Source organism: Geotrypetes seraphini, chromosome 13, assembly GCF_902459505.1.
Source record: "Geotrypetes seraphini chromosome 13, aGeoSer1.1, whole genome shotgun sequence".
Classification (NCBI taxonomy): domain Eukaryota; kingdom Metazoa; phylum Chordata; class Amphibia; order Gymnophiona; family Dermophiidae; genus Geotrypetes; species Geotrypetes seraphini.
In genome coordinates, this window is record NC_047096.1 from 1,443,091 (window position 1) to 1,467,660 (window position 24,570).

Here is a 24,570-nt window from a genome sequence, read left to right on the forward strand (position 1 = left end):
TCCGGAGGCAGATATGTACGTTTTTATTCCAATTTATATGGGGGGGGGGGTCAGTGATCACTGAGGGAGTGTGTCGGGGTCACTTTGGATACCTTCTGGGTACTTAGACCTGTTTTTAGATCGCCTAAATCACAATGTATAAGTTCCGTGTAGGCAGTCTCGTTAAACTTTCGATTATCGCTGCACCTTCCGCCCTAACCACTCCTCGAAAAATGCCCCTTTTCACTCTGGCACACAGTGGCAGTGAAAAGGCCTAAGCTGCGTTTAGATACGTCTTAAACCCGTTTTATTATCAGCACTTGGTCGTCCAAGTGTCAATTTAGGTGGGTTTTTAGATGTATTTTTGTTTTGATTATGTACCTCCTTACCTTCTCTAGAGTCCTTGTAAACAGAGAGGGGGGGGGGGGGAAGATATTTTCAGCATCCCAAGGACAGGGGTCCTGAACCTCTGTAAGCCAGGCCTGTATAGAGATGTTCAGTAGTTGAGCCAGGAATTCTGACCAGCCATAATGGTCTCTGTGTAACCTCCTCCCCCCCCCCCAAGTTACTGTCCTCTCTTTCTGCCATCCCCTCCCCTCCCCACCATCCCTTTCTTTCGTGCTGTGACTTCTTCTAGCCATTTCATTTAACCCCTCCCTCATAAAACTTCTGAAAATAGGCTGAAACATGGTGATATTCGTGAGTTACTGTCTCAAGTCATTTATGGCATTTTTCATTCTATTCTGAATTTTAAAATGTATTAGGGGCAGAGTTATCAATAGTGAGTCCCAGTGCTCGAATAGGAAAGTAACAGTTTTGTTTTCTTTCAGATTATACCCTCAGTCTATACCCTCAATCTGTATTCTCCAATGTCATGTACCCTCCTGGAAATGTCCAGCTCTCTTCTTATGTAATCCGCTTTGAACCGCAAGGCACAAGCGGAATAAAAATCACTAATGTAATGTAATGTAATTAAAAGCGACAAGGGAAAGGCTCTTGATGCTTGTAATGTCATTTCAAACAAATGCACATCTTGAGGCCTTTCTCTTCCTGCTCTCCACCTCGGTGAGGGAGTGGCATTTCCCCAGGATGCTTGTCACTGGCTGCTGTGCCAATGCTCAGATATTAAGCTGCTTTTTCTGCTTACTGATGGGCCGATTCCTGCTGTCCTGCTGCAAGTCCTGTATATGGCCACATTGGAACCCATGTGAAGCATGTTCTGTATGAGCCAGTAGGTGTCGCTGTAGAGCAACAGCTGAGGACCCTTCATGCTGGCTCTAGCAGCTGCAGGATTAGGTGTGATTTTGTAGCTGTGCATGTTTTGGGGCCCATTCCTGAAGCAGAATCCCTCTCTTTGTTACTGTATTAACAAGCAGGCCTTTCTTTCTGCCACGCCCTGAGAGCGGCTCAGGGTGGGGGTGGGAGATGGAAGTCTGTCCAGTGATTTACAGCTCTGGTGTTGAAAGCTCTGAGCAGAGCTGCCAAGCTGGGCTCCCTCTCTCGCCCCCCTGACCTTTCCCCTCCATGAAATAAAAACCTGCTTTGCAGCCAGCTGTACAATTACTTTGTTGTTTAAAAATGTTTAAAAAAAAATTCTTTAGACAAAAACTAGGAAAAGAGCTTTGAGGTTGGGCTTACAATGGCATCGGACATGGGGGGGGGGAGGATTGGCTTCATTGCTCACTGTTCCCTGATCCCTCTCACTGCCTTCCCCTCCTCCAAAATGCTGCCAGTTTCTGATGTTCTTTGGGTGGTTAGCGACTTGGCACTGCACAGAATTGCCAGCAGGAAAGGCAGTACCAGGTGCTGTCCTTAGGGGGCAGCTCTTTCAACCAGACCTCTGAGGCTGCTCCACAGTGCCTCCTGCTGCCTGTCTGCTTCTTAGCACTCATGATCTTTCTCCCTAGATGAATGTAGATACGTCGTGACTACAGAGTTCATCTCTAACCTTTTCTCTTTCTCAGGCCCTACAAGCAGCAAGACAGTTTCTTCTACAACAGGCCACAGGACTGAACTCTCCCAGCAGTAATGAAACAAAGGCCCAGGCAGTTCAGGTAAGAGGAGCTGGGCTTTCAGCACTAGGGCTGTCCCTGTTGAGCCTTCTAGGGTTACTGGTGTTGCATAAGCTGAAGCATAACCAGGAGGGTGTCCACTTAATGTGGCCCTGCCGTGGGCAGGCTGTTGAGGATGGAATGACTTTTCTGCTGTTAGTCTCTGCTGGGATTGCACCAGTTGCAAGTACTGGGGAGCTGGTGCTGGGAAATTATACTGTGTAGGAGGAAGCGCAGAAGCAAATCCTTGTGAATATTTTGAAATGGAGGCTATTAACTGTCTCAGCTCAATTCAGTGAAGGGCTGCAGAAGACAATGCGGTGAGAACAATGTAGGAACCTTAAATGCCAGGACTGAGAAGGCGCAGAAGGATTCGCTCGTTCTCTGCAGCTGACACAGAATAGCTAACAGCCTTCACCTCCCCCACTAGAAATACTGGTGGATCCCCTCCCCTGACACCCTGATTCCCACTGATACCTCAAAGACTCAGTAGACCTTGTGAACCAGAGAATGACACGGGGACAAATGTGTCCCTGTCCCCGCAGGAACTCAATGTCGCTGTCCCTGTCCAATTCCTGTAAGCTCTGCCTTAACCGCACAAGCCTCAAACACTTATGATTTTAAAGGGTTTGAGGACGGAGCTTGCAGGAAAAGAACTTGATGGGAAAATGAGTTCCCGCGGGAATGGGGGAAAAATTTGTCCCCGTGTCATTCTCTGTTGTGGTCCTTGAACAAGGGATGTTGTGATGCTCATTCACTTCTGCTGTCTTCCAAAATGTTGCTGCCTGACCCCCCCCCACAATGCATCTTTATCTGGTAGTTTGCACTTACACTGCTAGACAGACTGACCCTACCTAGTGCCCCATTTTGGAAGACGGTGGCATGAAAACAAAAACAAATGGGCTTTAGGGGGGCATCTGGGGGCCTGGAGAGTTGGGATTAGAGAGTTGCACAGGGACAGAAATCAAACCCGTCCCTGCTGGAATCAAATCCGTGCCCTCCTGTACCCACAAGTAATCTCTTCCGTCCCTGCCCATCCCCATAAACTTCAGAAGTAGTTATTTCATTTAATTCTGCTACTGAATTAGAGGCTCTGGTAGAGACCCCTTTACAAATAAGCAAAGACACTGCCAGATCCACTAATGTAAATATAGAATATAAATACAGTCAAACCTCGGTTTGCGAGTGTTTTGCAAGATGAGCAAAACATTCTCGCAAAACGTGTCTCGCAAACCGAGTGTTGACTCGATTTGCGAGAACCCCCCCCTCGATAACCAGCATTGCTCCCCCCCCCACTCGAACAGGCACCCCCGCCCAAACAACTTAAACTTACCCCTCCCCCCATCTGGCAGGTGCCGCTAGAAGATCTTCCCTGCTTCTGCCGGCCTTGAGCACTCCCGCCTCCTCCACCAACCATTGGCCCCTCCCATTATAATTGGCATCCAAACAGACCAATCATCTTCGCTTACCGGCTTTCACAAGGGCCAGGAAGCCAGGGGGTCGGGCTTTAGTGAACGGGTGAGACACCACCCCTTCAATCCCAACCAATGGTGAGGCGGTAAACAGAAGAGGGCTGCTCGGATTGAAAGGGTAGAGCGGCCAACGGAAAAGCGGTAGGGCACTGTGGGCGGATCCCACTGGGTTAGGTGTGGTGCAGCGCTGTCAGCTGTGCACTTTTGTTCACTTCGGAGCGATCAGAGCTTCGGAGGGTCCAGTTTGCACTCCTGCAGGTGAGCAGCGACGTATCCGATCGGCCGGGGAGGAGAGAATGGAGGCGCCACTGAGACTTCCTGGGGGAGCAGGAGTAGTAGTAATGTGTTCGTGGATTTATCCATGGGGAGTGAACGGGGCAATATAGAGCCCGTCTGAGGGAGCAGCAATGTGTTGGGGGATCTGCTCATGGGAGGAGGGAAAGGGGCCTAGGTCTTTGCGAGTGGGGGTGGGGGAGCAGCGCCGCTGGCCTCGGGAGGGGTGGGGGTGGGAACGTATCAAAGCGAGTTTCCATTATTTCCTATGGGGAAACTCGCTTTCATATACGAGTATTTTTGTTTACGAGCATGCTTCTGGAACGAACTATGCTCGTAAACCAAGGTTCCACTGTACTCCAGCTCATGAGGACCCCAAAGCTATGTCAGTGGAGGACTTCCTCTGAAGGTGACTGGGGGTTCCAGGCAGAAGCAACATCCCTGAGTCACAGTTGCTGGCAGCTTAATGGCTGAGGGATGCTGCCAGCGACTGCTACACTTGGTGGAGGGAAGTTCTGGTCACCATTGCTGGAGGTCCTCAGTTGGCACTGCTTGGGGATCCCTACCAACCACAGCAAGGGTCAGCAAGTACTTCAGCACTAGAGAAATAAAACCAGAAATGCATTTCCTTTTCTTTTGAACGCAATACAAAGACATCTGCTGTATACGCTTCCCAAAGCTAAGATATTCCAGGCAACAAATTCCTTTTTTTTTTTTTTTTTTTTTTTACCTTTGTTGTCTGGAGATTTATTTTTCCATCAAGTTGGTTCCAGTTTTTCTTTTCTCTGCTTTCTTGTCTTCTGCAAATTCTTGCTGTCCATTGGTTCCTCCTACCATGGTCCAGCATTTCTCTCTTCAGGATAGAAGATCCCATTGTACAGCATCCTCACTGCCTTCTATCCTGAATCATTCTACCTCTTTTTCCCACAAATGCACAGCATTTCTTCCTCTCTCCTCCACCTTCATGTGCAACATGTCTCCCTCTCTCTCTCATTGTCCATCATTTCTCATTCCCTCCCTTGCTGCAAATGGAGTGGGGGAAAGAGAGAGATAGGGATCTCCCATCCCCTCTACTATCACATCCAACATTTCTCCTTTTCTCATCCCCCGGACAATGTGCAGCATCTTTCACCTTTGCCCACTAGCCCCATGTCCAATATTTCTCCTTCTATCACCCCTCTCCAGCTCCATGCCACATATCTCCCTCCATTCCCTCCAGCATAAAATCCAATATTTCTCTTCCCCATGCATCTCTACAACAATCCTCATCTTCCATTCCCTGTGTGTACCATCTCTATTTCCCTTTCACTCACACACCTATGCCCAACAATTCTCCCTTTCTATTCCCTCTCCCTCCTCAGCATCTCTTTCCCTCCCTCCCTTCATTCTATGTCCCAAGTTCATGCCCTCTTCCTCTCTCTGGAGTTCATGCTTTCTCTCTTCCTTCTGTGTCCAGACATGCTCCCTCCCTCCCTTTTGTGTCCCAAGTTTGTGACCCCTCTCCCTACTTCCCTCTTTTATCCCAAGTTCATGCCCCCTCTCTTTCCTTTCCTTGATCCAATACACGTGCATATGTTCGCTCCCTCCCTCTTTTCTGTGGCTCCCCTCCTTCTGTACGGGTCACCGGTATCACTTCATCTGTAACGGAGACTTTTATTTATTTTTTTATTCAAAAAACAGGTAATTAGTTTCTTTTGTTTGAGTGGAAAAGTGTTGATTTGAAATGAGTAAAAGATTTGATGAGCCCCAGGAAGTTTCTTTCCCATTCTCACCATCGCATGAGTATGGGATTTGAATCAAATTGAGCACAGGAATGTAGGTAGTGAATTCTAGAGGTCAGCTAGGGTCGTGGTTTGGGGATCAGGAGCTCACAGAAGTGTGACTGGTGAGCTCCCACATGAGACTTTGGTGAATTTCTGTCACACGTGACTCCCTGTCTTGCCCTTGTTTAACAAAGGAAAATACAACTGTTCCCTGTACTCTAAGGCCAAGAACTGGGGCTAGCATTGGTATCATTACCCCTTCTCTCTTCAACCCCATCTTTTGGGGAGAATGCATTGAAATATATAAGTGGTGAAGCTGAAAGGGATACCACTAGAAAAGTGCCTACTGGAGGAGCTTGAGATAGAAATTATGCCTCTCTCTAAGTGTGATGGGGCAGAAGGAGATCCACCTTTGTTTGGATGCAGGCCAGGCTGGGATCCTTGGATCACTAGAAGACCTTGAAGATTCTGCATTTTGGAATTACCCTACAACATAAAGAGACTGTTTCAAGGCTGTGAAGGAGGCTCCTTCAGGCACCGTCTGCTTTCCCCGGAGTTGGTCCTGTATCCAGTGAAAGGAAATCTTATTGATGCCACTAGACAAAGGCTGGTATGAAAGTCTAATTGTCGTTTTGTGAAGAACCTGAGCCTGTGGGAGGTTACAGAATCACCCTGCCCATGTCGATTAATCGCCTCTCTCTTCTCTACGTAGATTATAGGGGTAATTAATGTTGTGAAAACCTGCCGCAGGTCTCTCTGTGCCTGACAGGGCGTCAGTCGGCTGGGTGCAAGATGGAAGGTGCTAGAATTCCACAGTAATTAGAACGCTATCAGAATGAAAATGCCAAAGAGTGCACAGGGGAGGGGGCAGGGGGCATGCAAATGAGCAGTTAATTATAGGGTTTTATTCTTGCATGCTGCTGGCTGAGGAGTGGCAGAGATAATGCCTGGGCCGCCTCCACTGGGCATCCCTTGTGTGATCTGCATTAAAGAGGCTGAGATGGTTCAGTTATGGGGAAAGATTCAGAATTACTGTGAAATCTTGATAAAGGAACACTTATCATCCAGATAGCTAATTGCAGAATTGAAGGAGAAAACCTGGGGTGGCAGGATGCACACGTTGTTCCCCAGCCTTTGCATCTGTCCTTGCCAAGCCAATTTGAAGGCCAGACAGTCCTGGGGAGAGATGGCATAATTCTGATCATGTGACCTCTGCCCTCTTGGGTGCACATGCAGTTGCAATGGCTCCTTTCTAGGAAAGCAAGCAAAAGTGCTTTTGATTGTGCCAGAGCCATGCAGCAAACACGATTCCTCCAGCGTAAAGCAGGGAAGAGTAGAGAAAAGCCCCAGACAAGACTGCCCAGAACAATTACAAAATCATTTCTCGTGACAATTGAATTAATATCAAAACGTCCTAAACCACACTGTACTCTGAGATTGAAAGCTACTGGAATCAATGACTGAAAAGTAGAAACATTTTTCAAGCATTATTTTCTAAAGAAAGCAGATTTTAAAAAAAGCTTGTGATTTAAAGAGGATTATGATATACTGCACTAGTGTCACTTTCTACCCCTGGAGACAAATGGATCGTCCCTCTGTGACATACTACATGATGTCACTTTCTACCCCCAGAGATGAGCATGTAGATTCTCTGTGACGTATGGCATGTGTCACTTTGTAGTCATGGAGATGAGCGTGTTGACCATCTGTGATCCATCACTGTGATGGATTTGGAATATGCTTCAAACAGGCGGGGAGGGAGAGTTGAGAGGTCATGAAAGAGAAAGGAAAAGCTGTTGGATTACATTTAGGAATTTTGCAGGTTAATTTTTATAAAAGTGCACTTACCTTAAGAGGTAAGTGGATACCTACTCGGACACTATTTTATGAAAACACATAGAGGCAATCCTGTAGAAGCCCAAAATATGTGTGTTACGATGGGATTGAGGCGTATTTTCAGAGCCCTTAGACTTACAAAGTTCCTACACCTATGGAACTTTGTGAATCTACAAGGGGTTGCTGAAAAGTTCTCACCCCAACTAGTTTCTTAAATTCTGAGCTTTGTTTTGCCACTGTAGCTGAAAAGAGTATTATTTTATTTTGCAAAGTGCCATTTTGCAGAATTGTAAGGCTTTGTTTTGACATAATTCGATCAATGATCTGAAAGAATGTCAATGAAAAGTGTGGAACTCCGAGCCATCTTGAAGTTTCTATTCCTGCGGAAGAAAACTCCAAAGGAAATCCATGAATGTAGGATGCAAATATTGAGTGACAAATGTCCATCATACTCCACAGTGAAAATGTGGTGTGCAAACTTTCAGCGTGGAGATTCTGAGACTGAAGATGCAACAAGGTCTGGGAGGTCTCGAACAGAGTCAGCTGATTTTGGCAGATTGGCGAATATTGGCTAAAAGAATTGCTGAGACACTACAGATATCCAGGGAAAGTGTTGGGTGTATAATCCATGAGCAGCTGGGTGTGCAGAAGCTGTCAGCCAAGTGGGTGCTCAAATGTTTGAATGCTGACGAGAAACCACATCGAGTAGACACTTCCAAATTGATTTTCAGAAAGCCGGTGCCAATGTTTTGGAACGACTAGTTACTGTTGATGAATGTGGATACACCCAATGACCCTGAGACAAAACAACAGTCCATGCAATGGCAGCACTCAGGTTCTCCAATGCCAAGGAAATTCAAGACCCAAAAGTTAGCAGGAAAGGTCATGGCCACAATGTTTTGAATCAAGTAGATGTTGTAATGAATGATTATTCTTCCAGGAACCAAACAGTTAATGCAGAATACTACTGTAATCTGCTGTGCTGATTAAAGGAGGCATTGAAAGAAAAAAGGAGAGGGCAGTTCTCTAACCTGCTCACAAGGATGGAAAAATTTTGGATGTTTTGTTGCAGTTGGGGTTTCAGTGCATAGACCATCTACCCTACTCACCAAATCTTGCTCGTCTTGACAATTTTCTGTTTCCAACCCTTAAAAAGAGTTTGAAATGTTGACAATTTTCAAGTGATTCGGAGGTGATTGCATCAATGGAGCAGTATTTCAGTGTCATAGTATTTTTGGGAAGGGTTACAGCAACTTCAGACACAGTGTGCCAAGTGTGTTGACCTTAGGGGAGAATATGTGGAATAACGTGTACGTTTCATGACTCCACGTCATTCCCTTCTTGGTTGGGATGAGAACTGAGCCCACGATGGATTTGTACACCAGCAGCCATGCACCAACACTCTCTCTCCAGGTAACAGGTAGGTGTAAACTGTAGCACCTGAATGTTGGCACCTGAGTGCACAACTTCCAATATTCTATAAGTATGTGACCTGCCCACATGCCCCGCCCCCTTTGCAGCTAGGCACTAAAGCACTTAGATGCCCACTAAGAGAATAGAAGGTGCCCAACTTCTATTTATCCCTGTTCAGGTGCTTATAGCACATATTAATAATAACAGCTTATATACCGCAATACCGTGAAGTTCTATGCGGTTTACAGAAGATTAAGCAAAGGTAACAAATTGAATTGACTTTAAGAGGGGAGGAAGAAAGAGATAGGACAGGAAATTCATACATATTAGAGATGGGCATCTGTTGTGTCTTTAGAAAACACTGACGTAAGCTGTAGAGATTGCAGCTACTGTACCTTATAGGTGGGCAACAATCACACCTGTTCAAGAGCAATTGAAAATGTCCCTGCCTAGATGAAGTACGCATGTAGGATAGCATATTTCATAATCTAGACACATACTTGTGAACTGTGCCCCATCCACCCCTGCTAGTAAAGTACAGTAAAACCTTGGATTGCAAGACAAGCAAAACATTGGATTCATTTTTCACTTGATCTACAAGCAATGTCTTGCAATACGAGTACATACAGTATACACACATCACAACTGAGCCGATGGTTCTCCTTTCTCTGATGCTGCAGGAGAGGTCTTGCAATACAAGTACGTATAGTATTGGGTTGTGGAACGAATCTTCTGAGTTTCCATTATTTCTTATGGGGAAATTCGCTTTGATATACGAGTGCTTTGGATTACAAGCATGCTTCTGGAACGAATTATGCTTGCAAACCAAGCTTTTACACCACATCTGATGTAGATCAGCAGTGACTTCTGCTGGTAACTTATGTGTTTTTTTGTATTCTCAGATGACAAATTTGCATAGACTCACACATTCACCCAGGAAATAGGATACAATAGATGCCAGCAGAACGATCGGCTCACACAGCTTCTGGTTACAGTTAGATGGTATTCATGGCAATCTCATAACTTCCTTACACAAAGAGGGGGCGTGAAGGGTCTGGACTTCAGAGACTTATAGCTGTATCTCCGCAGTACAGAGAGAGAGAGAGAATATCAGAGCAAGAAGCCAAAAAACAAGCTCTAGCGCATAGTGCAGTTATTCACTTGCTCTGTCCAGCCTAAGATTGGTTGGTTGCTCTATGCAAGCTCTACCCTATCAAATATGTACATGTGGGGGTAACATGCATGTCCACAGAAAAAGGAATGTTTCTCTCCATCAGTTACTAACTGCTAAGAGAGGATAAAAGCTTCAGCTTATGGCAGGGGAATTCAGAGACAAAGCAGTGTAAACATGTGCATGTCAGATGAGAAAACCAGATATGAGGTTAAAGGAAAGGCCTTGAATACCTAGGGAGAGGCCTCTGGGCCGAATTTCTACTGACAAAAGCACCTAGTTTACACTGCTCTGAATATTATAACACCATTTACTTGCATACATGGCCACATATGAATAGGGTTACCAACTGGATCCAGATTCCCCTGAAAGAGTTGCTCCATTCTTGGGTTTATCCCATTGAATGTAGGGACTTGGTAGTCTTACTTTTCTTAGGCAATACAATGGGACTATCAGAACCTCAAGACCCTGCATTCAATGGGGTAAACAGTTGGCAACCTTACATAGGCAAGTACAGGTGGGCATTAAGTATCAGAGCCTGAATGGATAAGAGGCAGCCACTGGGGCCTACATAAGGCTTTCTGGCCTGCTCTGCCCCACTCACTCCTGCCCATTGCAGTTCCTGCTTTAAAATAGCTCATGCCACTAGAGGTTATGGTAGCTATTTTGAAGTGGGAGCTGCAATAAGCAGTGAGTATTGCTCCTGCCTTTCTTCACTAGACCACCATTGAGGTAGGTAGGAATTAATTTACTTTGTTGGGGACTAGATGGGAATAGGGTTGGATGAAGGGGATGGGTGGAATGAGAGGGTGAAGGGGGGAGGGGAGAGAAGGAGGGAGGGAGGATTGGAATTGTGGAGGGGGAGGCAGATGATTTCGAGGAGGGAGAGAGGGGGGGTCAGATGCTCTTGGGGGGCTGGGAGAGGGATGGCAATGGTAAGAGAGGCGATCATAGCACTCTAGGTTACTATCCAGTAGTTTTTTGGGTGCCTGCTGATACAATGACATAGCTAACTGGACAATGTGGACCTTTATGCCTGTTTAACTGTGGGACACCTGCAGAGTTCCTGTTTCCTCTCGTACCTGGCGTTAAGATGACTGGTTAGTGACGATATTCAGTGGCACAGTTGGGTTAAGTGGTACTAGACTTGCACGGTCTGTGTCTGTATATGTCCTTTTGGTTGAGGATGGGCTAGGGAGGGCTTCAATATGTAGATGGGCTGGAGTGAGTTTTGACGGAGATTTCGGCAGTAGGAACCCAAGCACAGTACCAGGTAGAGCTTTGGATTCTTGCCCAGAAATAGCTAAGAAGAAAAAAATTTAAATTGAATCAGGTTGGGCAGACTGGATGGACCATTCGGGTCTTTATCTGCCGTCATCTACTATATTACTATGGCCTGCTGAGCGCAATTTAAGTGGGCAGAAGCTTCTCCTGCCCATTCCAATGACTTTGAATACTGGGTCCCAAACCTCCATTCTCTCTGTACCCTCCCCCAGGAAGCAGGTGCTAGTGTGTTATGAAGATCACTCTGTCTTACTGCCCCCTTCTTTCTTTTCACAGGTTCCCATGTCCATGGCCATGATGCCTCCTCAGATGATAACCTCGCAGCACATGCAACAGATTTTGTCTCCCCCCCAGCTTCAGGCTCTGTTACAACAGCAGCAGGCAATCATGCTTCAGCAGGTACCCTGACTTCCGATAGGATTTAACAGGGCAGGAAGTGTATGTGGCCCTAGCAGGATCTTCATAAAGGACATGAAGCCCAAAGATCTGTGTATTGGGTCCTGGTAGATATAATAGGCAAGGCAGAGACTTGGGGGAGGGGGTGTTGCTGAGAGAATTTAGCAAAATAGAAATTCAGTAAGAAACCAATAGTAACATGGAATCCTTATGGATAAGAATTGAGAGTGAAGGAAAAGAGAATACCGGAAAGGTTTTCCTGCTGTCTGCCAGGCCAGAACAAACAGATGATGATGAAATGTTCACAAAGTAGGGAAGCTGCCAAATTTGATAGTAATGGGTAATTTTAGTTACCAAAACAATAGAATAATTCTGCCATAATTATGAGCTGAAAGACAAGCCGGCAAAAGGCCACCTCCAAAGCCAGTCATTAGTGTTGCCTCCTAACCAGAAAAGTTCATGTAGAGCAAAAGATCATAAGAATGGCCAAAAAAAACCTCCCACAGCACAAATGTCGCTTATCATCATCAAGATCATCAAAACTGGACAGAGTATAATCTAGCTTTTCAAATCAAATACTTTTACACTAATGCAAACAGAATAAATGTATTCAATTGACACAGTGGCCAGCAAAACATGAGGAACCCTCGTCAGGGGAAGATATGAGCGGAATACACAGCGTAGATTCAGCCAACCAAAGTCTTTCCTCACCAATTTGCTTCATTTTTTTTTTGAAGTTGCAAATACACATGGGTGAGACGCCTGAGAAAATTCCAAAGTCATGGGATAGAAGACAAATTCTGCTATGAATTGGGAACATTAAAAGAAAACAGGGAGAAGGGTTAAATGGCCAGTTTTCTTAACATAGAAACACAGAGTATGACGGCAGGAAAGGGCCGTCGGCCCAACAAGTCTGCCCACTCGAATAACCCACCCCCCTAAGCACATCCTCGAAATGAACCCACATGTTTATCCCATTTATTCTTAAAATCGAGCACATTGTTGGCCTCTACTACCTGAAGTGGAAGATCATTCCAATGATCAACCACCCTTTCGGTGAAGAAATACTTCCTAATGTCACCATGAAATCTCCCACCCCTGATTTTTAGTGGATGCCCTCTTGTCACCGTAGGTCCTGTAAGGAAAAAGATGTCTTCTTCCACCTCAATAACATATTTGAGCGTCTCTATCATGTATCCCCTCTCTCTGCGTTCCTCGAGAGTGTATAGCTACAACTTACCTGGGCGTTCTTCATATGGGAGATCCTTGAGTCCTGAGACCATCCTAGTGGCCATTCGCTGAACCGATTCCATTCTCAGCTCATCCTTTTGATAGTGTGGCCTCCAAAATTGAACACAATATTCCAGATGTGGTCTTACCATGGACCTGTACAGCGGCATTACCACTATGGGCTTTTGGCTGACGAAACGTCTCCGGATGCAACCCAGCATTTGTCAAGCGTTGGATGAAGCTTTCTCTACTTGATTGGCCGTCTTGATATCTTCACTAATGATTACTCCCAGGTCCTGTTCTGTAACAGTTCTAGTTAAGGTCTCACCGTTCAGAGTGTAGGTTCTGCAAGGGTTTCCGCTACCAGGGTGCATAACTTTACACTTGTTGGCATTAAAACTCAGTTGCCAAATAGTAGACCAGTGCTCCAGTAAAAGTAGGTCCTGTGTAATAGTGTCGGATACGGTACTTCCGCCTACTACATTGCATAATTTAGCATCATCAGCAAATAATGCAATTTTACCCTGAAGTCCCTGAGGCAGATCCCATACGAAAATATTAAATAGGATTGGACCCAGGACCGATCCCTGCGGTACTCCACTAAACACCTCTGACGTTTCGGAAGGAGTACCATTTACCACTACCCTTTGACGTCTGCCACTGAGCCAGTCTTTAACCCATGCAGTTAATGTTTCTCCTCATCTTGTTCAATAATCTACGGTGTGGGACACTATCAAAAGCCTTACTGAAGTCCAGATACACTACATCCAAGGACTTTCCCTTATCCAGTTTTTTTGTTACCCAGTCAAAGAAGCTGATTAGATTGGATTGGCAGGATCTTCCCTTTGTAAATCCTTGCTGATGGGTGCCCCTCAGCCTCTCATCGTCCAGAACCGTATCCAATTTGTGTTTAATCAACGTTTCCATAAGTTTATACACTATTGATGTAAGATTTACCGGCCTGTAATTTGCCGTCTCTGACCTGCATCCCTTTTTGTGAAGCGGATACTGGGCTAGATGGACCTTGATCGGACCCACTAAGGCAGCTCTTGATCAGAGGGGGACAAGGACTTATATGCTTATGTAGGTGCCAGGGGACATCATCTCATCGAGTGTGAGTTGAGAGAATGAAAAGAAACGGACTCGGGAGTAGTCTAAGGAAATACTTTTTTAGGGAAAGGTGGATGAATGGAATGGCCACCTGGAGGAGGTGGATATGGGGAAATTATCTGATCATGAAAGCATGGGACCATCATGTAGGAGCTCAGAGGGAGAGAATGGGATTGAAGAGCTGAAGTAGAAGGTATGGCTAGGCCATAAAGTCTTTATCTGCAGTCGTTTTCTGTGTTTCTGTCTCAGTGGTCTCTCATTTCTTCCCGGCAGCTCCAGGAGTGTTACAAGAAGCAGCAGGAACAGCTCCAACTGCAGCTCCTGACACAAGCTGGAAAGCAACAAGCCAAAGAGGTGACATGGCAGAGACTTTGCAGTGACAATGAGGGGGGGGGGCCAGGGAACAGTTCAGGCAGTGTCATAATATAAAGACTGGTAGGAAATGCCATCAAAGCTCAGTTCAACCCATACAAGGCCCTGGTATGGCAGGTGCTTTTGGAAGGAAGGGAAAAACGTCTTCAACAGCCTGGCCTGTAGGTCAGAGAAACATGCATTTTAATTCCGGATCCGGCAGGAGTGAAGGGTGTAGAGAACACTAGGATGATGGCATTCACTCCACAGACACAGTGATTGAGAGTGTGACTCCGTGTAGCCTTTAAATCTCAGCAATAGACTTTGTTGCTATCGCATTTGATGCCCTCATAAATCAAAGTCACACAAGCTGTTCCAGCTGGCGACGTTTCTAATGTGTTGGGCGAGTGGACAAAATGTGTGTAGTCACAGAATCTATTCATGGAGTGGGAAGAGGGCACAGAATGACCCTTCCTTGTCCCTTCCAAAAATTATAAGTGAGAGATGTGGAGGAAGAGTGGTCAAAAGGGTGGATCTCTGAAGGAGAATATGGGTTTGTACAGACAGGGCAGTTGGTTTGGTCAGCAGACTGGACAAGCCATATGGTATGTTCTGTGAGTGGGGAGGGGAGAAGTTGGAAAAGGAAGGGAAAGAGTTGGAATGGATTGTGAAGAGGGAGGTTGGAGGGAAATGTTTAGCCAATATTCTTGGGGGTTAAGTGCCCAAAGAACTGAGCTGAGCTTCGTAACAGAGAACATGACAACTCTATGGTCTCCCCCAGGTTCTGCTCATGGTTTGCCCTGTGGCATTAGTAGTTCTCTTTGGAAGACACTGTGTACAGTCCTTGCAGGTTTCAGTAGGCTGGGATGTGTTTGGGGGGGGGGTTCAGCTGGGATAGTGGGGTAATCGGGTCTTGGAGTTTTGCTTCTCCTTCTGTCCCCATGGTCAACGCCAATGAATGATTGAGATCCATTTCTCTTACTACAGCCCTTAGGGAAGAAACAGTTGAACTTCCAACAACATTTCTTCCAGCAGCACCTGATAAATCTGCAGCGACAAGGGTTGGTGAGCCTTCCATCAGGACAAAGCTCTGTCCCAGTGCAGAGCCTTCCTCAAGGTAACAAACCTTTCATAAGCTCTCCTTTATCTGCCCCCACCCTTCCGATGCTTCCTTTCTGCCACTGTCCTCCTCTTTTCTGCCTCACCCCGCCCCCACTCTGCCTCTTTTGCTCTTTTACATCCAATCCTGGCTCCATTTGATACATACATGGAACTTTCAAATGTACTTCAAAATATAAGTTTACATTCTACAAAATATATCATACAAATACCTCAAAATAAATTGTAGAACATTTTGATTTATTTCAGAAAATTATAATAGATGTAAAGAAAAAGTGTGTCTTTTTATATAGATATAAGTGTTTCCCACTATAAGTTGTTGGTTAGACTCGGAGAAGTAGGCGTAAGATCAACAGTATTAAAATGGTTCATGTCCTGTTTTTCTAATCGTTCTTGTTCTGTGTATTGGAAATATAAATCATCGTCCTGGAGTTCCCCAGGGATCCTTGTTATCCCCAGTTCTTTTGAACTACTCGATATCTGGTAGATCCTCTTTGCTGAACTGTCAAGATATAAAGAAATTTGAATTTAATAGTAAATTTAGTCAACTAAGTAATTGGCTGTTTGAGCAAAACTTGATACTCAATATTGATAAAACGTCAACAATGTGGATCTCATTTCGTCACAAAAACCTTGAGCTTTTCCTGAAGTAATACAGATTTCTTCTAATATAACTGTTTTCTGTTTTCACTGTGATTCCAACTTAAGTTTTTGTCTCTAAATCAATCATGTTGTAAAGTCGAGTTCCTACCGACTACATAGGTTGCGCCAATTAAAACCAATCCTAGAATTGGAAAATCGCACAAAGTTAATGCATGGCTTTATAACAGTGGGCTCCAACTCCAACCCTTTGCAGGGCCACATTTTGGCCTCAAAAAATAGTTAATGTCTTGTTAAAGAAATGACAATTTTGCATGAGGTAAAACTCTTTATAGTTTATAAATCTTTCCTTTTGGCTAACGGCCTCTTTTACAAAGCCGCGTGGCAACAGCCCCGAAGCTCTTTAAATCTCTATGGGCTTTGGGGCCGTAAAAGAGGCTGTAAGTCTTAATAATAATATTTTAATTTATAGCTAAAGAGACATATGATCAAGAAACTGTTTTATTTTACTTTTGTGATTTGTGATTATGATAAAAATACTGAGGGCCTCAAAATAGTACCTGGCGGGCCGCATGTGTTCCCCCGAGACCACTGCTTTATAACATGTAGTTTGACTACTGTGATACCCTTTTTCTTGGCCTAAATTAGGCCAATGTACATCGGTTACAGTTGGTTCAAAATACTGTGGCCAGAACAGATCACATCACTCCAGTGCTGTATAAACTTCATTGGTTGCCTGTGGACCAGCAAATTAAGTTTAAGTAGCTGCGTATAATTTTTAAAGCTTGGCATTTAAAATCTCCATTGTACTTGACAAACAAGTTAATGAAATACTGCCACAGAAATCTCTGCCCTCCTTTCAAAAGGAGCAGTTTCTGTTGCCTGGTCTTGATCGAATTAAATTAGCCTTGACTAGAAGTTGAGCTTTTTCATATGTGGAATTTTCAGTTTGGCAAGTGTTTTGATGGCTGAAACTGCTGAAAACAGCACTAAGAACTGTAGTGTTTGATTAGCATATCATAATGAAAGAAAAATAAGGGTCCTGCAGACCATTAACTGGTTCGCGGCTACTGTTTGGCTATTGTACGAGCAATATGCTGATGTAATAGGCATCATAGTGAATGATGACGGATTTTGTATTTCTAGGCTTTAAATAGACTCAACAGCAGTTAATCAAGAAGAATAAATCCGATCCAAGTGCAAAATGGAATTAAGATACTGATAAGAGACAGTGTCAGGTGCAAGGCTGACCCAAGGGTATCTGACATCCTAGACAAACCTTCAGCCATTTTTCCTTCCCACCCCCACCACAACCAGCACCATTACTTCTCTCCCTCCCCTCCCCTTTCTTAAGGGTGGACTTAGTGAGTCTACTGAAGATTAATGGTGGTCCTGTAGGGCCTTGATCACCCATGAAGAAACCTAGAAACCTGATGGCAGATAAAGGCCAAATGGTCCATCTGCAGCATCCTCTATCTCCTCCTCTCCCTATTGGCTAAGAATCTTAACATTTGCATCTCCTCTTCCTATAGGCTAAGGCTCTTTACACCTGCATTGTGAGGTCATAGAAACCTGATAGCAGATAAAGGCCAAATGGCCCATTCGCAGCATCCACCGTCTCCTCCTCTCCCTATTGGCTAAGGCTCTTAACATTTGCATCTCCTCTTCCTATAGGCTAAGGCTCTTTACACCTGCATTGTGAGGTCATAGAAACACGATGGCAGATAAAGGTCAAATGGCCCATCCGCAGCATCCACCATCTCCTCCTCTCCCTATTGGCTAAGAATCTTAACATTTGCATCTCCTCTTCCTATAGGCTAAGGCTCTTTACACTGCATTGTGAGGTCAAAGAGCTTTATGGTTATAGAAACATGATGGCAGATAAAGGCCAAATGGCCCATCCAGTCTGCCCATCTGCAGTAACTATTATCTCTTCCTGTCTTTCATGTGTAGGTCTTCTGTTAATATGCTGACTGCCACCCCCCAAATTGTGCTGCTGCCTAGATGGACAAGTGGTTTGCGTAGTGGTGGAGGCAGCCCTGGCCAGAAATAATATTGTTTGAAGCCAGCTAATTCCATTTTTATGACAAGACTGACGTGTGTGTTTTAATGAAATCTATTATTTTCTGGTGTCTCCAGTTTCTTTTTGGGGTTCATTTAATACCTGCCATTTCCATGTAGCCATCTGCCCGTCGGACCTTCAGCAGCTCTGGAAAGAAGTGATAGGCACCCAGTCTGTAGACGATGTGGATCTAACCACCATTACCAGCAGCTCTACCTCCAGCAAGATCTCACCAAACATGTCCCATCTCACACTAGCCAATGGCCAGAGCAGCCTGTTAAGCCCACGGAAGGACAGGTAAGTGACTACCACGCCAGGTGTATGTTCAATCCAAAACAGCATTGTAAATTACTACAAAATAAAATAAATAGAAAAATTACTACAACCAATAAAATAAAATAACTAGAAAAATCAGTCCTTGGAATGCTAAATATATCCAAAAACAACATTTAAACTATATAATTTTGTTAAAGATCCTTTTCCTTTTTCTATATATTGCAAGTTTTGTTGGGATTATATATTGTGTGTGTTGCTTTTATCTGGAGTATTGATGTAGACTAGAGAATGACACGGGGACAAATTTTTCACCGTCCCAGCGAGTTCTTTTCCTGTCCCTTTCCCATTCCTGCAAGCTTTATTTTATTTTTTTTTATTTTATTATTTATAGTCCGCATATCCTACAATTCTATGCGGATGAGAAATTATTCAGGTACTCAAGCATTTTTCCTTATCTGTCCCGGCAGGCTCACATTCTATCTAATGTACCTTGGGCACTGGGGGATTAAGTGACTTTCAACTCTAATACCTTTCTCCAATGTTGTTTTGAAATTTTGAAATAGACACAAGCTCATTGAAATGTCTATTTCAAAACAACATTGGAAAAAGGTATTAGAGTTGGAATTTGATTTTTTTCTTTCTCATTCCTGTATATGATATTTGGGGATTAAGTGACTTGCCCAGGGTCACAAGGAGCAGTGGGGGGTTTTGAACCCATAACCCCAGGGCGCTGGGGCTCTAGCTCTAGCCACTGCACCACACACTCTGTCCTCATCCGCACAAGCCTCAAACACTTTCAAACCCTAAGTAGCAGCATTCTAGAGCTGAGATTGTGATGTCATAATGCCTCATTCCACCAATGCCTAAGCTCCGCCCTCATCTGCACAAGCCTCAAATGCTTTTAAACTCCTAAGTGGCAACATTCTAGAGCTCAGATTGTGATGTCATAATGCCTCATTCCACCAATGCCTAAGCTCCGCCCTCATCTGCACAAGCCTCAAATGCTTTTAAACTCCTAAGTGGCAACATTCTAGAGCTCAGATTGTGATGTCATAATGCCTCATTCCACCAATGCCTAAGCTCCGCCCTCATCTGCACAATCCTTAAACACTTTAAAATCCTAAGTGTTCAAGGCTTGTGCGGTTAAGGCAGAAATTACAGGAATGGGACAGGGACAGCGACAACGTAGGCCAATGCCCCACGTGGTTTCTTCCTATAAGTACAGAAAAGGCCTTGGATAGGGTCGACTGATCTTTTTAGGTTCAAGCTTTTGGAGAGAGCCACTCTAGGACCAACAAACAAAGGCCCATCAAGCCCAGTATCCTGTTTCCATCAGTGGCCAATTCAAGTACCTGGGAAGATCCCAAGAGTAAAGCAGACTTGATGCTGCTGTTGACATTCAAAACCAGAAAAGCAGTTAAGCCTGAATTTATAGACTTTTGAGTCTCGTTGATCATCTACCCAAAATTCTCTCCTTAAGACATATTAACACCATGAGAAATGGCATTTTTTCCATTACAGCCCCCTCGCTGTGGAACTCTGCTCCAATTTATTGGATAATTTTAAGTCTAGCCTTAAAATGTTTCTTTTTAAAGATGCCTTTGTTGTATGATGGTCCTTTTAAGGATCTTTTAATTTACCTTTCAGTTCCCTTTAATTTGTCATTCTTCACCATTCCTCTTGTGTCAGTCTGTTAAGGTCAGTTTTTAGTAAGTCCGGTGTGTGGCTTGTTTATGTTTAATTCTTATATAAAGCCGCTTTGAATTTTGAAAAGGCAGGATATCAAATTTTTAATAAACTTGGAAACTTATCCCAAGAATAAGCACTTCCCTAATAAAAGGTCTGTCATTTACATAACCTATAGTAATGCATACCAATAGGTTAAAGCAAAAAAGTAAAAATAAACACTGCAGATAATTTTTAAAAAATGCTAACAATCTCTCAAAAGTCTCCAAACTTTGACAGAGCAAACCACAAAAATCAATATTTCTGAGTACATGTAGAAAAGTCTGTTTTTGCACCGAATTGCCTTAAAAGAAAGAAATATCTTTTTCCTGATGGTTCTGAACTGACACATGTGTCGTGTGTTCATGGGTATTAATAAGGGTTATTGGCATCCCAGCGAAAGGTGCATTTCATACCAGAGAACATAATATTTCAAAAACTTCCGGTTTTTCTAATGGCAACATTTGCGGCTGTGTTCATTGGCAAACAGACCCTCAGCTGCTTCTTCACCTCACCCTCATCCAAAGCAGTCAAATACAACTTATGTAGCCAGGGAATGTCGGTTTCTCAGGAACTGTGAAGTTTTTTTTAAATTTTATATTGCATTTTATTTATTATTTTGATGAAAGTGTGAGTGTATTTCTTGGGCATTCCTTTTCTAAATGTTTGTTTAATTATGGACACCGCTTTGGCTTGCTCGTCAGTAAAGGCGGTTTATAAAGTTTAACAAACATACAACCATAAGGCCTGAACCTTTGGAAAAAACGGAAATGTTTGACAAATCCTTACAACCCAGCAATGAAACCTCACCCTCAAATCTAAGAATGAGCCACAATCCTCATCACGTTAACCAACCCTCGCAATGTAGCAAACCAAACCAATTGACTTGATAAATCACATGTTAATGCCTCAGTTTCTCTTGTAAATTGCCTGTGTGTGAACTTGAAATCTCCGTAGGTAATGTGTCACACTAATGTAACTGTAATTTATTATAGGTATTTATCTGTTAACTTCGTCTATCTTATGGATATTTGGTTTGTTTTAATACGATAGATGTTATTCTGTACACCGCTTTGAATCTAAGCGGTTTGTAAACTTTTTAAATAAATAAATAAGCAGTTTACAATCAGTCATACCTGGGACAATGGAGGATTGAGTGACTTGTCCAGGGTCACAAGGCGCAGTGTGGAATTTGAACCCACATCCTCAGAGTGCTCTAACCACTGCGTCATGCCTTCCTCTATATATATTTGACTGTAAATCGCCTTGAGCGATTCAGATTAGATTAGAATTTGCATCTGTTCCAAGGCATTGGCTTTCAGTGTGTCGTACTTACATTTAGAGGAACTGTTTTCCCCACTTTTACAAGTGGAAAATGCATTTTTGTAATGATCCCCTGAGTGTGCAGGGTGTGGCTGAATTTGTATCTCTGTTCTTCTTTGACAGCTCAGCACACGAAGAGAACTGCAGCAACCACCCCTTGTTTGGTCACGGAGAATGCAAGTGGCCAGGCTGTGAGGCGCTCTGCGAGGACATGGCGCAGTTTATCAAGTAGGTGACGGAAGGCTGACTTGGGCGGGGCCTAGAGCTGGGGGCATGACTTGTAAGTCTCTTATAACTGATTAACTCTGCTAGCACCAGGGTCAAATAAGTTGTTTTCACGCTTCATCAGAGGTTTACTTAATTAGTTCATTTGCAATTAGATCTCTTTGCACCTGGGATTTTAGCTGAGACATCAACGAAAGCAACAGCCTCTGTTTCTAAGGTGGTGATTTAAAATGCCATAAGAAGACGTCTTGTCGTCTTCCTCCTCCTCCTCTGTTTTCCACATCTGATTGCGTGTCTGAGGCTGCTCATATTTCTGGCTGTTCACACATTCCCCCATACCTGGGATTGAGGAAGGGATTAGATACCCCTTGTGGCCCAGATGCTCCAAAATCGCTGTTAAAATCCTGTGGGTCGCTGTGGTGCCAGTAAATGGTCTGATGTGAAAACGGCGATAGATGTTGAAACAGTTTTGCATGCAAATGAGTTTCGTGGAGGTCCACCATAATCCCATCTGATCAGTCGTTGAAGAAAGCGACTGGCAATGCGCAGAGCCAGCAGGGGAAGCCCTGACACAGCTCTGAACTTTAAGAAAAAAGAAATCAGCTGGAGGAAAGCCCACTCCCTCCTGCCTCAGCCACCCACAACCCTATCTCCATGGGGGGGGGGAGGGGTTAGCCTCTCACTTTGTATAAGTGAATTCTGGGGATGGAAAGGGTGACCTCGATCCCTTTCACTGAATAACTGGATTCTTTGCTTTTTCTCCCCCCCCCCTCCAGACACCTCAATACAGATCACGCCCTTGATGATCGCAGTACAGCCCAGTGCCGGGTCCAAATGCAGGTTGTCCAACAGCTGGAGATTCAGGTATGTCACATCAGAACCAGGTACCAGAAACCTTGTGTGACTGGGATCGCCAGCAATCGGGTTGGGATGGGATTCTCTCCTTTCCCTGAGCCAGATGCCCAGGACAAGACCATTTATTCCTGCTTTTGATGTGTGGCAGGTAGGAACCCGCAGCTCTGATCTCTTGCAGGACTTTAGAAGTGAACCTCTTTGACAAGGATAGGGAATGAGGAGATGTAGAGGGAGGGTAAGGAGGGGCTGCAGATTCCCATGACAGGAAGCTGCCCTGTGCTGCTGTTTTAGGATCTTAGCTCATTTCACAATCATTTGCTAAACTATTGCCAAGAGTTAAATAAATGAGGGAGGGAGACGTCGAAGACAAGGACACAGAGAAGAGAAGCTGCCATCCCAACCACCAATTATAAGTTTTCAGCTTGAAGCCCCCGCTGTGTGTGTGCCGAAGGTGTCAGCATCGCAGGGGGAGACGTGTCTGTTGTAAAGAGAGCGAGGCTGGTACTGCAGAGCAGCGTTGGCTGTTCATCTGATGGCTCTGGAAGAGGGACCTGGGGGACTGGATTTAATTCTCACTGAAGCTCCATAGGAGGTTGAAGCAAATGGGGGGGGGGGAGTCCTGCAGCGAATGTCCCTGGGGGAGGGAGAGAGATGTGTACATGGCATGAGAGACTTTCCGTGAGGTGGGGGGACTGAAGGGAGCATTATGTAACAGAAGATGGGGGAGGGATTGGCTCATTGGTGAGTGAGATGTGGTCATGGCAGACAGAGCTGGACATTTAAACATACGCCTCCCCCTCACACTTAGCATTTCCCCATTTTCCAGCATCTCCTTTCCCGTGAGGTCCCTCCAGCATCTGCCTGTTCTTTGCTTCTCTTCCCTCGGTGATGACAACAGATGTCGGTTACCTTCTTGACACAGCACATGTCATGTTCAGCATGCTCAAGACTCACCAGGTCCTGCTCCTTCTGAAACAGGAAGTAGGAGGGGGAGTGATGAAAACCATAAACTCATTTTGGGGGGTGACTTTTGACCAACTGTGTTGGGGCCTTGACAGACTGTGAGGTTCTTTCCTTCTTGGAATGAGTGGCCACCAGATTTCTTAATGAAAAAAAGAGAACAGGTGGCCCGGCCCTCATCTCTTTGTCCCCAAGTCTGGGCTACGTCTGAGTGTGCGCGCATGCGTCTGACATCATTACATCACATCGCATATGCTCGGAGGACCTTCAGATGCGTCCCCTAGCTCAGGACAGACTTCCGAGTTTCGAAAATCCATCGGGGCACCCGGACAGAGGACATGTCCAGGTTTTCCCGGACATCTGGTTCTTTTCTCCCTTCTTGGTCTGTGAATAATTTCTTGTGTTGGCAAACTGACTGCCACACCAGTGCGATTGTGAGGTTTATAGGCGAAAGCGCGTGAGGACAAAGCCGATAAGACAAATGACAAATGACAGGACGTCAGCGCGTCGGATTAAAAGGTAACTTTAAAGCGCTCCGAGGGGGGGGGGGAGAACCCCCCAATGTTACTTAGAAGTGTTGACGCTGCCATTGGGGGGTTTGGGGGAAACCCCCCCATTAGAGAGGAAAGTGTAATTTTTCCCAGTGTTTTAATGAAAAATTACAGTTTCCTCTGTAAGTGGAGGGTTCCCCCCCCCCCAACAGCAGCGGCAACACTTCTAAGTAAAGTGGGGAGGTCCCCCCCCCCCTCGGAGCACTTTAAAGTTACCTTTTAATCCGGAATGCTGACGTCCTGCACGCATTTGTCTTAGCGTCTTTGTCCAGCGCGCTTTAGTCCCGTCACCGATTGTGGAGGTGGTAAGAAAGGGAAGGGGAAGCCACTGAGTAGCTGGGGGGGAAGGACAGGGAGATGCTGAACACAGACACATTGACTAGGCTCATTGTGTCCCCTCCCCAGTGTGCTGCTGGGTCCGTGTTTGATTTCTAGATGCGAAGAAAAGCTGATCTGTGCTAAGTTCTTAAGCTCTGGTGCTTCTGTGACTGTGGCTGCTGAATTCATACCAGACCGGTTTTAGGGATGTTACCTCCTAGACTGTG

The 24,570-nt window shown here is 44.9% G+C and overlaps 1 protein-coding gene and 1 long non-coding RNA gene across 2 annotated transcripts in view; one reads left to right on the plus strand and one right to left on the minus strand.

Moving 5' to 3' along the window:
* The window catches only part of FOXP4 (forkhead box P4), an 87,668-nt gene that overhangs the window by 47,775 nt on the left and 15,323 nt on the right, over positions 1-24,570 (plus strand). The window contains exons 4-10 of the mRNA XM_033917779.1: positions 1,944-2,033; positions 11,519-11,641; positions 14,252-14,332; positions 15,317-15,446; positions 18,230-18,407; positions 21,558-21,662; positions 22,436-22,523. Coding sequence (XP_033773670.1) covers positions 1,944-2,033; positions 11,519-11,641; positions 14,252-14,332; positions 15,317-15,446; positions 18,230-18,407; positions 21,558-21,662; positions 22,436-22,523 — 795 coding nt within the window. The remainder of the gene's footprint in view (positions 1-1,943; positions 2,034-11,518; positions 11,642-14,251; positions 14,333-15,316; positions 15,447-18,229; positions 18,408-21,557; positions 21,663-22,435; positions 22,524-24,570) is intronic.
* Positions 15,668-22,717, minus strand: LOC117347198. The gene is made up of 3 exons (XR_004536743.1): positions 21,448-22,717; positions 18,213-18,461; positions 15,668-15,950 (listed from the first exon to the last, which is right to left on the minus strand). It is a non-coding gene; the product is annotated as an uncharacterized LOC117347198 (long non-coding RNA).